The 14,832-nt window shown below is 37.8% G+C and overlaps 1 protein-coding gene across 1 annotated transcript in view; it reads right to left on the bottom strand.

Moving 5' to 3' along the window:
• The window catches only part of CATSPERE (catsper channel auxiliary subunit epsilon), an 86,745-nt gene that overhangs the window by 63,687 nt on the left and 8,226 nt on the right, over window positions 1–14,832 (bottom strand). The window contains exons 3-7 of the mRNA XM_003130564.4: window positions 11,766–11,839; window positions 10,844–10,913; window positions 8,109–8,179; window positions 5,335–5,359; window positions 710–787 (exon numbers count right to left, since the gene is read on the bottom strand). Coding sequence (XP_003130612.1) covers window positions 710–787; window positions 5,335–5,359; window positions 8,109–8,179; window positions 10,844–10,913; window positions 11,766–11,839 — 318 coding nt within the window. The remainder of the gene's footprint in view (window positions 1–709; window positions 788–5,334; window positions 5,360–8,108; window positions 8,180–10,843; window positions 10,914–11,765; window positions 11,840–14,832) is intronic.

Here is a 14,832-nt window from a genome sequence, read left to right as displayed (position 1 = left end):
TGCTCAGTGGGTTAAGGATCCAGTGTTGCAGTGAGCTGCGGTGTAGGTTGAAGATGCGGCTTGGATCTGGCATTGATGTGGCTGTGGTGTAGGCCGGCAGCTACAGCTCCAATTAGACCCCTAGCCTGGGAACCTCCATGTGCCTCGGGAAGTAGCCCTAGAAAAGACAAAAAAAAAAAAAAGACAATTATGTAAACAAGCTTAAGAACATGTTTCACTATTGGGAAGGTAATTCATGGTCAATAAAGATAATTTTATAAATATAGAAAAAATACTACAAAGAAATCATCAAACATATAAAAACACATTTAGGATGTTTTCTTAAGATTTACCAAATATAGATTCCTGTTACATATTCATGTTATATAACATGAAGTTTATATAAACATCACTTTTTTTTTTTTTTTGTCTATTTAGGGCCACACCCACAGCATATGGAGTTTCCCAGGCTAGGGGTTGAATTGGAGCTACAGCTGCTGGCCTACACTACAGCCACAGCAACACCAGATCCGAGCTGTCTTCGACCTACACCACAGTTCAGCCGGATCCTTAACTCATTGAATGAGGCCAGAGATCCAATCCACATCCTCACGAATACTAGTTGAATTTGTTAACCACTGAGTCATGAAAGGAACTCCTATTTACAGCTCTTAAAAAAGAAATTTAGCATATTATTTCATCTATGATAGTAATTAATGTTTCCACCTACTAGGGAAGGTTCATTTGCATTCCGTAGCAACTCATTAGGGTCTGCGTTTTCTGGATCATATATCCATACAGTGACAACCTACAAAATAAAATATGTTTGTGTATCTTTATATTTTGGACAAATTTCATTTTTAGTTGTGCTAATACATAACGATAAAAATGTTTTGTTTTATTTTGTCTTTTTACAGTCGAACCCATGGCATATGGAAGTTCCCAGGCTAGGGGTCGAATCAGAGCTGTAGCTGCTGGCCTGCAACACAGCCACAGCAACACCAGATCTGAGCCACGTCTGTGACCTACACCACGGTTCATGGATCCTTAACCCACTGAGAGAGGCCAGGGATCAAACTTACCTTCTCATGGACACTAGTCAGGTTCGCTAATGCTGAGCCACGATGGGAACTCCTTTTTTTAAAAAAATTTTTTTATTTTAAATTTTGAGTATCTCAATAAAAATAAAAAATAATATGTATTGTTTTAAACCAGAGAAACAGTTCAAAGAAGTATTTAATATCCTCTACACTACTGAGGTAACTAATGCTAAAACTTTGTACCCATAAAAAGACATAGCATCCCCCAAACTCAAACATTTTTTACAAAAATGAAATTACAATACTCATGTTATTTGTAACTTGCTTCTGTCACTTGATACAGCATAGCCATTTCAATAGATGTAATTCTTCTCATTTTTAAAAAAAATATACGGCCATATGGAAAAGGATCTATATTTTGCAGCATCATAATAGTGGTAAAGCAAAACAAAATAATACAAAACTGGAGCCATAGTAAATCTCCATTAGAGAAATCTGTAAATTACAATATAACCACAGCATAGAACATTATTTAGGCATTATAAGAGTTGACACTGGAGAATTTCAATGACTATAGACTGGAGGTTTTATTTCTGTGGAGTAGATTCCCAGGAGTAGGATTATTGATCCAATTATTATAATTTTTTGTTTTAATAGGTATTTCAAGATTACGCTCCAAAAAATGTGAATAAGGCTCTAACTTATATTCTCCACTAGAAAAGTTTGAGTTGGATTCTTCTGCCCTGAGCCCCTCTAGCAATAGTTATCCATTGTTCACGTTTTACCAATATGATGATTTGAATTTTCCTGAGATGAAGTGAATTTCAGCATCTTTCCCTTATCATGAAGTAACTTCTCTCTTTATGACATTACTATCTTTTGGGCTCAATATATCTTTTATATGATATTCATATCATCACCCCAGTTTCCTCTTGATAGTATTAACCTGTTTACACTATACCCCCACCAAATTTTTTGTTACTATTTAACTGTGCAACAATATAAAAATCAGATTTGGGGAGTTTTTGTTATGTACTAGGTGATTTTAATCTAATAATATTTGATCACTGATTTATCTTAAGTAATTTCTTAAATCTTATTTTTGTATCCTTATATTGTTTTATTTATTTTATTTATTTATTTTTTTGTCTTTTGTCTCTACAGCATATGGAGGTTCCCAGCTGTAGCTGCTGGCCTACACCACAGCAACACCAGATCCAAGCTGCATCTGCGACCTACATCACAGCTCATGGCAACACTGCATCCTTAGCCCATTGAATGAGGCCAGGGATCAAACCTGCGTCCTCATGGATTTGTTTCTGCTGAGCCATGATGAGAACTCCCCTTATATTGTTTTAATTTCACTATTTTTCTTTTTTATTTTCTCCTTTTGAATTGTTAGCATTTTAAAAGTTCTTCTTCTAGAACTCCGTTTTTTAGAAATTATGCCCTTATTTCTATTACTTTAATAGGCAGCCTTAAATTTTTACTTTCATATTTAACATAGACGAAAAGTTAGTCAGTATCCCCATCCTGAATATGTTATAATAACATTAGAAATTACACACTCAAATTCTCCTGTTTTCTATTCTTTTGTCATCTAATATTTTTAGCTCATTTTTGTTAAAAAATTAGTCATTATTACAATGTTTGAATATCAATGTTTATTTAGATTTACTAGCATGTTAGTTTGCTCATTATTTACTGGATTCAGTACTTTAGTCTTTCAATCTGAGAACATGTCTTCAGCTGTGAGAATTCTCCTTAACTATCTCTTTGAGTATTATCTCCAGTTTCGGCTCTTCCCCTTTGGAACTCCTATCATATGTATGATAAACTGGCTTCGTCTACCTTCTATGTCTCAGCTTCTCTTTGGGTATTTTACAGCTTTTCATTTTTATGTTCTGCATTTTGCATGATTCTGATTCCAGATTCCTAGTTCTGCATTTTCTCAACTGTATCTAGTTTTCTATTTAACTCGTTATTGGATTTTTATCTTCAGATACCTGTTTTTTTATCTCAAGATATTTATATAGAATGCTTTTCAATTTCTGAATGTTGTATAATTATGAATAATTCTTGTTCCTGTTTTCTTTGTTTCTCTTATCTTTTTGACCATTTAAAATATGGATTTAATAACCTTTCACAGTTCTCATACTTAGTTTTGAAAAGTATGAAATTTCTCCATCTCTATGTGTGTGTCTATTCTAGGCAGTTTATCTTTTTTTGTGGTTTATACCTTTTATCTTGAGATTATTTTCAGAGGGTTTGTTTTCCATGAGAGTCCTGACACTCTTGGTTACGAAATGGATTTTATAATCACCTCGGCCTAGGCCCTATGTGTGTCACTGCTTGCATTTTTGTGTTTACTGCTTGTTTCTAGGTTCTGCAACCTCTTGAGCTGGTAAACTTGAACATCCACCTGAAACTCTGTAAAGGCAACTCCTTGACCATTTATAGCTCCCCACCAAAGGATGTATCATTTATTTGCAAATACTCTATGCTAGTGAGTGGAGCTTTACTGGTTGTAATTTTACAGACCTTTCATAAATCCTACCTTCAAGTAGAGAGGTTAGTTTCAGATCTATCCTCTCCCATAGGTTGAAGACTTCATTTTCTATCCTCATACATATATTAAAACATCATCCTTTATCTATCAGGGCTTATATTCTGTCTAATACCTTTAGTTCAGAATTCAATCTATCTAACTCTGGATTTTAGTTCTTAAGTTACTTCTGATAACTAGAAAATTCCTTTAATTGCTTTTAAATTCTATATACACAAACATGTGTACCTATATTAATGTAAAAGTTTGCACTAGCATTATACACACACATATTTTCTCGAGGCATTGCTATATGGTTTGAGTGAGATGGAGGCTATTCTAGTCTATGGCTACACCACCCTGAACGCCCCTGATCTTGTCTGATCTCGGAAGCTAAGCAGGGTTGGACCTGGTTAGTACTTGGATGAGAGGCTATTCTGAATTATTGGGTCTCTATTAGGTATTCTATTTTTAGAAGTTTCTATTTTTTATCTTGAAATTTATTATCCACTGATAATATTCTTTCTTGCTTTTTAGCACTGTTATAGCCTTAATAAATAATCCTGAAATGTCGATTGACATTGGGATAGGAATGCATATGGCACATGGGCTCATTCAGCCATCTTGATCTAATATAGCAAGTTTCTTTCTTACTTTCTCTGTCTCTCTCTTCCTCTCTATTCCTTTTTTTCTTTTTTAAATTTTTTTATTTTCCCACTGTACAGCAAGGGGATCTATTTCTTTCTTATTACTACCTCTACTTCCCATTAAATCACTGCTTTGAGAAAATGAAAATGTTTTTAGAGCTTTAATTTCCATAACTATTACCTTATTTCAATTTTCAGCTTTTGAATACATCTCTCTATCATACCTATAATCAACCTCCAATCCAGATGTCAAAAACTTTTGGACCTCAAGACCCCTTCACAGGCTTAAAAATTATTAAGAATCCCACAGAGCTTTGGTTTTATGTGGGTTAGATCTATCAATATTTTTTACCATATAACAAATTAAAGTTGAGAACATTTGAAGATATTTATTTTAAAATCTATGATAAACCTTTTACATATTAACATTTACTAACATTTTTTTATGAAAAAATAATTATTTCCAAAGACAAAAGTAATAGTAAGAATAATGGTTATTTTACATTTTAAAATCTCTTTAGGAGTTCCCGTCGTGGCGCAGTGGTTAACAAATCCGACTAGGAACCATGAGGTTGGAGGTTCGGTCCCTGCCCTTGCTCAGTGGGTTAACGATCCGGCGTTGCCGTGAGCTGTGGTGTAGGTTGCAGACGCGGCTCGGATCCTGCGTTGCTGTGGCTCTGGCGTAGGCCGGTGGCTACAGCTCCGATTCGACCCCTAGCCTGGGAACCTCCATATGCCGCAGGAGCGGCCCAAGAAATAGCAAAAAGACAAAAAAAAAAAAAAAAAAAATCTCTTTAATGTCTGGTTCAATAGAAGACAGCTGGATTATCATTACTGTTCCTACATTCAGCCTGTTGGTATGTGTCATTTTCATGGAAACATATAGGGGGAAATCTATCCTTACAGAGATATGTAGTTGGAAAAGGGTAGACTTCATGGACCTTCTAAAAAGGTCTGTAAAGACCTAGGGGACCTCAGTTCAAACACTGAGTACCACTGCTCTAAGCAAATTTTTTTTTTTTGAAATTTATAAAATTCCTCTTTTGGTAAATATGGAAGATAAGAGAGAAATAATATAGTAGTAATATATGAAGGCCATATACATTTTTTTTTAAAGTTTTACCTGGGTTAAGTTGTGAATGAAATTTCTGTTGGGAAAAAGAGAACATATATTTTAGTAAACAGCATGCTAAATATTAGTCTGGGGAATTTCCGTCGTGGCGCAGTGGTTAATGAATCTGATTAGGAACCATGAGGTTGCAGGTTTGATCCCTGGCCTTGTTCAGTGGGTTAAGGATCCGGCATTGCCGTGAGCTGTGGTTTAGGTCGCATTGCTGTGGCTGTGGCTCTGGGGTAGGCTGGCGGCTGCAGCTCCAGTTAGACCCCTAGCCTGGGAACCTCCATATGCTGAGGGAGTGGCCCTAGAAAAGGCAAAAAGATCAAAAAGACCAAAAAAATATAATATATATATATGTGTTTGTATATATATATATATATATATATATATATTAGTCTGAACATTCTACTTTTAACAGATAACTTTATTTTATTATTTTTGTCTTTTGAGGGCCACATCTGTGGCATATGGAGGTTGCCAGGCTAGGGGTCCAGTCAGAGCTACAGCTGCCAGCTTACACCAGAGCCACTGCAACGCCAGATCTGAGCCACGTCTGAGACCTACACCACAGCTCATGGCGACACCGGATCCTCAACCCACTGAGCTAGGCCAGGAATCAAACCCGAAACCTCATGGTTCCTAGTTGGATTCATTTCCACTGTGCCACAACAGGAACTCCTAACAGGTAACTTTAAAGTGAAGCAATTCCCATTGTGGGGCAGTGGAAACAAATCTGACCAGTAACTATAGCAAAGCAGGATCTGAGCTGTGTCTGCAACCTACACCACAGCTCATGGCAACGTGGATCCTTAACCCACTGAGTGAGGCCAGGGATTGAACCCATGTCCTCATGGATACTAGTTGGGTTTGTTAACCGCTGAGCCATGAGGGGAACTCAGGCACTGGTAATGTTCTATTTCTTGACTTATATGATGGATGCATGGGTATTAGGCATTGATGGTTCCCGTGATCGCCCCTTGGGATAAAGTAGCCCTTTGGCCAGAGGTAAGTAGATCCTCCAATTACGCTGTACCAGGAATTATTATTCCCAAATATTCCCTTTCCCTTTTCTCAACAGGTTCAAAACCAACAGGGAGAAAACTGGGGACTGGCATCTCTGAAAGCCCCAACAAGGATAGAAGCCCACCAGTTTCCTTAGTAACAGAGACTCAATCCCTGCTTCCTGGTGAGACTCTGGGAAGAGGAGCCGTAATTCACAGAAGAATGGGTTAGCATGTATTCCCTGGTGGGACTCACTGAAATCTACTTATCAGGACTTTCAATCCAAAGATTGCACATCAACTGCAGAGCCATCTGACTGTAAGGGACCGTATAAATCAGGGCAATGGTCAATGACAACCACGCTTTATTGAAGACACTTGTTTTCCCATAGGTTGTCTTTGGGTCATATGCTGATCCTCAATTGTCGGCCAATGAAATGTGAGGTGGTAGGGCTGGTCATAAATCACATGAAATTAATAATTTCACCAAAGAATAGGGGAGGGATGGTTCCCCCAAAGGAAGGGAGGTCAAGCAGATAAAAGAATTTGGTACAGGAATTCCCATCGTGGCGCAGTGGTTAACGAACCCAACTAGGAACCATGAGGTTGCGGGTTCGGTCCCTGCCCTTGCTCAGTGGGTTAACGATCCGGCGTTGCCGTGAGCTGTGGTGTAGGTTGCAGACGCGGCTCGGATCCCACGTTGCTGTGGCTCTGGCGTAGGCCGGTGGCTACAGCTCCGATTCAACCCCTAGCCTGGGAACCTCCATATGCCGCGGGAGCGGCCCTAGAAATAGCAACAACAACAACAAAAAGACAAAAGACAAAAGACAAAAAAAAAAAAAAAAAAAAAAAAGAATTTGGTACATTACTGTCCTCCAGGGAGCAGGGACCACATAAGACAGTTCCTTGCATCTACAGTGCTTAGGATACACTTTGACTATGATACCAAAAAAACCCTCTGATTCCCTGATGCTTTTTAGTTATTGAATGATTTTATAATGGATTTTTTTCTTGTACCAGTTTTTCCTTCTTATTTATATTCATTCGCCATCATGTTAAAAAGGGTTTGAAGAGCTCTCTGAGACAAAGAGAGTCCTCTTAGAACATAATGTATATTGCAAAAATGAAGGCGGTAATCTGAAAAAAACAGAACCAGCTCCCAATGCTATTGTTTAGTAGCTGCATATTTTTCCGAATTATTTAACCTATCCAAGCTTACATCTCCTCACTTGTAATAAAGCTAGTGATAGTTACACTTCACTGTAATTGTAAAAATTGACAAAGTAATTTACGTAAAGTATGACGATGTAGAAGCAGCGTATGTTCAAATGGTGGTTGCCATTGTTATTTCTACTGTTAGTTCTTTAATATTAGTTGGGCAATACATTTGAGAATATCTTGATTGGTGAATAAAAGCTTGTATGGAAACTATGTTGATAATTCATTTGTGGTTAATTAAAGCTAAATACTCCTTTTTTTGGGGGGGGGCTTTTTAGGGCCGCACCTGCGTCATATGGAGGTTCCCAGGCTAGGGGTCGAATGGGAGCTGTAGCCACCGGCTTATACCACAGCCACAGCAACTCAGGATCCGAGCCGCGTCTGTGACCTACACCACAAGCTCAAGGCAATGCCGGATCCTCAACCCACTGAACGAGGCCAGGGATCGAATTAGCGTCCTCATGGATGCTAGTTGGGTTCATTAACCGCTGAGCCATGACAGGAACACCAAAGCTAAATACTCTTAAAACACATTAATCGCCTTTCTTTTGCATTACTTACATAACATTATAATACCACAGAAAGCAAGTATGAGATACGTCCACAGATAAATAGCGTTCTTCTTCTAAATCCTAAAAGAAAATGCAAAAGAAACTATGATAAGTTTAAATAGCTTAATGTTTCTATTATATTTGTCTTTGTGAAATTATATATATATATACATATATATATACATACACACACACATATATATATACACACACACACGCACACACACACACATACATACATACATACATATAGTTCTTCACCCAGTTTCTTCTAATATTTGGTCTTTGACCTCGGTTCCGGACACACAGCTCCTAAACACTCTTGTGCTTTTCTGAGTATTAGGAATGTCTAACACAGAGCTCCTACGTTCCTTTTGTTCTAATGAGACAACTCTTGGTGGGTTCCTGGTTGGAAAGTGATCACTAGAAATGATTAAAAGGCTGGAACGTTCAGCTCAACATCCCATTTTCCGGAAAGAGGAGAAGGCTGGAAAAGGAGTTAATGATCAACCACGCCGTCTGGATGAAGTCTTCGTAAAACCCCCAAAAGCATGAGTCAGAGAGTGCCCAGGTTGGTGGACACATCTGCATGCCAGCAGGTGACTCATCCAGCTCCAGAGTGACAGAGGTGGCTGCCCTCAGAACCCATCTGGACCTTGCCCTGTGTACTTCTTGACCCGGTGGTTCATCTGGATCCTTTTACCACGTCCTTCATTTTAATCAGTAAATGTATTTCCCTGCCTTTTTAGAGCTGTTGAGTAAATTATGGAAACTCGAGAAGAAGGCTGTGAGTACCTGGCTTTATCACAAGTCAGTAAGAAGTCCAGGTGAAAACCTGGAACTTGCAATTGGCATCTCAAGTCGGGACAGTCTTGTGGACCTGAGACCGTAACTGTGGGTGTGACTTGTGGGTGTGACGTTAACTCCATGTAGGAAGGACCAGAACTACCTGAATGGTGGGGCACCCAGATGATGTAGGAGAGCTGGTCAGTGTGGAACTCCTGCATGCCCACACTTATGGGCACAGAAGAGTTCTCTGTAACTGCACAAAGGGAAACAGCAGATTCTCCTAGACAGTCTTCCTCAATGCAACACCGTTCAATAATTTTCTTCTTTAATGGCTTTCAAGTAGAGGTGATTTTGCTTGCAAGGAGACATCTGGCAAGGCCTGGAGATACTTCTGGTTGTTATAACTGAGTGCTTTTGAGTATATCTCAAAAGCACACATACCTCCTTAAAGGCTGTAAGTTCTGATGAAATTATGCAGTGATATTCCTTCATATACGTGTATTTATGTGTGCATATTTTACAGAACATTACACATTTATGTGGACTTCCAACACATAGCAGAGGGGAAAAAAATCATCTACTTTCTCAGGAATTGTAAACACTCATAAACTAAAAAAGCCAAATTCTAACATTTTTCAATCTATTGGGATTGAAAAACAAATTAATATATTCATCTGGCCTCTCCCAAAGTACCCTGTCTACCTGTTCCCTGAAAAGATTATGAAGTAAAAATAAGATACAATCCCCCAAGCAAAGGCAGGGCTTGTTATATCGAATCTCTATAGCAATGGATTTTGATACGCTCGTGTGAAAATGTCAACTGTAAGTTGTGTGGCCACTGGGAGTACTATTATCATTAAGATGGTGACTGGAGCTTTAATACATTTATTAATTAAAAAAACTCACGTGGAAGTTCCTGCTGTGGCTCTGTGGCAACGAACCAGACACACATCCATGAGAACTCGGGTTTGATCCCTGGCCTCGCTCAGTGGGTTAAAGGATCCAGCGTTGCCGTGCACAGTGGTGTAGCTTACAAACCTGGCTCGGATCCCACTCTGCTGTGGCTGTGGCGAAGACTGGCAGCTGTAGCTCTGATTCGACCCCCAGCCAGGGGACCTCCATATGCCACAGATGCTCCACTAAAAAGCAAAACAAAATAAACCCCAGTAATGTACAAATCACACATGGTGGTCCCCTTCTATCTAGGGGGGATGTATTCCAAGACCCCAGTAGATGATGAAACTGCAGAGAGTACCAAACCAACTGTATACATACTGTTTTTTTCCCTATACACACATACCTATGACAAAGTTTAATTTATGCATCAAGCACAGTAAGAGATTAACCATAACTAATAATTAAACCAAATAATGCTATCAATAGCATCTTTTTGTCTCTCCTTATGAAGTCAAAGACTTTCACCTTTTCATTGAAAGAAAGCGCTTTATGGCTTTGCGTTGGCAGATCTGAATTGCCAGCATCACTAGTCTTGTACTTTGGAGATGTTATTGAATAAAATAAGGGTTACTTGAGCAAGCAGTACTGCAATAGTAGATCCAATAACTGAGACAGTTACTAGGTAACTAATGGGTAGAAAATGTCCCAGGTGGGATAGAGTGGGATGGCAGGATCATTCATCGTGCTACTCAGAATGGCAATTTTAGCTTGTGAACTGTTTATTTCAGGAATTTCCCATTTAAATCTTTTAGATCACAGTGGACCATGAGTAACTAAAACCACAGAAGGTGTAACCGTGGATAAAGGGGGAACTACTGTAACAGCTATGAGATAGATCCAAAAATTAATGATATACTGATAATTTTAAATACCTTATTTATAGTTACAATTTTACTACTTAAAACAGGTTACATTAAGTCATAGGTCAAAAAAAGGCAAAATAAAATGTAACAGGGGTGATTGTTCAGGATTTAATAACTTATATTAAAATCAACTTACTGGACCCGTAACAATTGGTCTTATCGTCTGAACACCAGGAGAAGAACAACGCAGTTCTGTCTTGGGTGAACTAGCATTTAAAAAGAATGGGAACAGAGAAATACACATGGATAGATGCACGGGAGGTTTATAAAAATCCCCCTTACTACTCTTCAGGCCTAAAAACTTCCATTTTATGCTAATAATAAAGGCTAAAATATAGCAGTATTTCACTTCTCTCCTATTTTCAAAGCAATCTTGTCTTTCTCTTCATATCTATTTAATGAAAATAAACTTACATTAAATCACAGCCTTGAGGAGTTCACGTAGTGGCTCAGCAGTAACAAACCCAACTAGTATCCATGAGGTTGTGGGTTCAGTCCCTGGCTTCACTCAGTGGGTTAAGGATCTGGTGTTGCTGTGAGCTGTGGTGTAGGTCGCAGACATGGCTCAGATCTGGTGTTGCTGTGGCTGTGGTGTAGGCTGGCAGCTGTAGCTCCGATTCAACCCCTAGCCTGGGAACTTCCAGAGGCCATGGGTGTGGCCCTAAAAAACAAAAAATCAGAAACTCATGGACTAGAAGAACAGACATCTGGTTGCCAATGAGAGGGAGTGGGATGGCCTGGGAATCTACAGTTAATAGATGCAAACTATTGCATTTGGAGTGGGTAAGCAATGAGACCCTGCTGTGTAGCACAAGGAACTCTATCTAGTCACTTGTGATGGAACATGATGGAGGATAATGTGAGAAAAAGAATATGTATATATATGTGTGACTGGGTCACTTTGCTCTACAGTAGAAATTGACAGAACACTGTATATCAACTATAATGGAAAAAATTAAAATCATAAAAAACCCAAAAAATCACAGCCTCGAATATGAATGCCCACACTATATGAATTCTTTTTACATACACATTGACTTTCACAGCAAAAATCTTACCTTTTATTTTTTATAGAACAAGTTCTTGGCACACTCCATTCAGAAAATAATGTTCCTTCATACTCTAACTTAATCTGAAAAAAGAAGGTAAAATAGCTCAAACAAAATATCTGATCCACAACTTTTTATCTCAGTGTTTAGATGCTGGGCTCTATTTTCTAAGTCATCATTTAAAGAAATAATGATTAAAATTCAATTCCTTGAAATTGTACAAGTATTATGACAAAGGAAAAGGAAAAGTATTATGACTCCTCCCTTTTTGTCTTGTGAGTCTAGCTGAAAGTTTGTTAATTTTGTTAATCTTTTGAAAGAACCAGCTCTTAGTGTCATTATTCTTTTTTTTTTTTTTTTCCTTCTTCTTTTCAAGGCTACACCTGTGGCATATGGAAGTTCCCAGGCAGGGGTGGAATCAGAGATGCAGCTGCTTGCTGGCCTACACCACAACCACAGCAACGTGGGATCTGAGCTGCTTCTGCGAACTACACCACAGCTCACGGCAATGCCGGATCCTTAACCCACTAAGAAAGGCCAGAGATTGAACCCACAATCTCATGGATACTAGTTGGATTTGTTACTACTGACCCACAATGGGAACTCCATCATTGATTTTTTCTATTGTTATTTTAGTCTTTATTTCATTTACTTCTGCTATGATCTTTGTTATTTCCTTTCTTCTACTATCTTTGGGCTTCATTTATTCTTCTTTTTGAGTTCCATCAAGGGTAATGTTAGGTTATTTGAGATTTTCATTTTGGGTTTTTTTTTTAATACAGGCATTTAAATTATGAACGTACCTCTGAGAACAGCTTTTGCTGCATTCCATAAGTATTGCTACATTGTATTTCCATTTTTATTTGTGTCAGGTATGTTTAGAGTTCTTTTCTTTGACTCATTGGTTGTTTAGTAGCATGTTGTTTAATCCCTTTATATTTGTGAATTTTCCAGTTTTCTTCTTGTCATTGATATCTAGTTTTATACCACTGCAAGTCAGAAAAGATACTTGATAGAATATCAATCTTTTTAAATTTTAAAACTTATTTTGTGGTCTAAGATACAACCTATCTGGAAGAATGTTCTGTTTGCACTTGAGAAGAATGTGTATTGTTTCTTGTGGATGTGATGTTCTGCCATCTGATCTAATGTGCCAAGAACAATGCAGTTCTGTCTTGGGTGATCTAGCATTTAAAAAGAATGGGAAAGGAGAAATACATATGGATAGATGCACGGGAGGTTTATAAAAATCCCCCTTACTACTCTTCAGGCCTAAAAACTTCCATTTTATGCTAATAATAAAAGCAAAAATATAGCAGTATTTCACTTCTCTCCTATTTTCAAAGCGATCTTGTCTTTCTCTTCATATCTATTTAATGAAAATAAACTTACAAGGCCATCTATCTAATGTGCCAAGTAAAACTGATGTTTCCTTACCAATTCTCTGTTTGAATGATCTACCCATTGAAGGAGGTAAGGTATTAAAATCCCCTATTAGTATTATATTTCTATTTCTCCATTTGGATCTTTTAATTTTGGTTTTATATTATTCAGATAGTCCTACGATAGATCTATAAATATTTACAAATGTTGTATAGTTTTGCTCAAATGACCCCTTTGTCATTGTCTTTTGCTCTTCTAATAAGAGTCATAATCTTAAAAACTATTTTATCTGCTGTATGACTAACCCCGCTTATTGTTTTGGCCATGCCAATGGCATTCAAAAGTTCCTGGGCAAGGGATTGAACTGGAGCCAGAGCAGTGACAATACCAGATCCTTAAACACTAGGCCATCAGGGAACTCCTAACCCTACTTACTTTTTATTTTCATTTGCACAGAATCTCTCTTTCCATCCTGTCATTTTTCAGTCTGTGTGTCTTCTTACTTCTGATGAGTCTCTTTTAGGCAGCGTTATAGATGGGTCTTATTTTTATCCATTTGGCTACTCTAGGCCTTTTTATTGCAGCATGTAGTCCATCTACATTTGAAGTAAGTATGGATAGGTATGTATTTATTGCCATTTTGTTCATTGTTTTCTGGCTGTTTTGTAGTTTCTCTATGTTCCTTTCTTATTCTCTGCTCTCTTTCTTGTGGCTTAGTGCATTTTTCAGTGGTTTGCTTTGATTCTTTATCTTTTGTGTATCTACTATGATTTGTTTTGTGGTTACTATAAGACTTATATGTAAAAACTTATATAGCAGTAAATTTTAAGTTGATAACAACTTAAGTTTTACCATAGTCTAAAGCTCTATATTCTTATTTCCCCACCCATTTTTTTGTTTTGGTTTTTTTTTTTTTTTTTTTTTGGCCTTCTAGGGCCGCGTCCCGCGGCATGTGGAGTTTCCCAGGCTAGGGGTCTAATCAGAGCTGTAGCCGCTGGCCTACGCCACAGCCACAGCAATGCAGGATCCAAGCCGCGTCTACAATCTATACCACAGCTCACAGCAATGCCGGATCCTTAACCCACCGAGCAAGGCCAGGGATCGAACCCGCAGCCTCATGGTTCCTGGTTGGATTCTTTAACCATTGTGCCACAACAGGAACTCCCCAACCACTTTTTTGATGTCACATTTTACATATTTTTATCTTATTGACGTTCCAGTTATTTTAACTATTTTTGTCTTTTAGTCTTCATACCCACTTTATAAATGATTAACCCACTACCTTTACTATATATTTACCTTTTCAGTGAGATTTATTCTTTCAAATATTCCTTGATACTAATTAGCACCCCTTCTTTTTAGCTTTAAGAAGCCCCTTTAATATTTATTGCAAGGTGGGCTTAGCAGTGATTAACTCTTTTAGCTTATGTTTATCTGGAAAACTATCCTTCCTTCAATTTTGAATAATAACCAGGTAGAATAATATTGCTTGGAAGATTTTTTTCTTTTGCCATGTTAAATATATGGTGTCACTCCATTCTAGCTTGCAAAGTTTCTGCTGATAGTCACAATTATTTCATTTCACATAAGTTTCTTTTCTCTTAAGGATTCTAAGATTTTTCTTTTTGTCTTTAACTTTTGACATCTTAAATGTAGTGTGTCTTGGTGTGGGTCTCCTTGGATTCACCTCATT

Source organism: Sus scrofa, chromosome 10 (genome assembly GCF_000003025.6).
Source record: "Sus scrofa isolate TJ Tabasco breed Duroc chromosome 10, Sscrofa11.1, whole genome shotgun sequence".
NCBI lineage: Eukaryota > Metazoa > Chordata > Mammalia > Artiodactyla > Suidae > Sus > Sus scrofa.
Note: the sequence above shows the minus strand (reverse complement) of the source record. Positions and strands in the feature narration are given on the sequence as shown.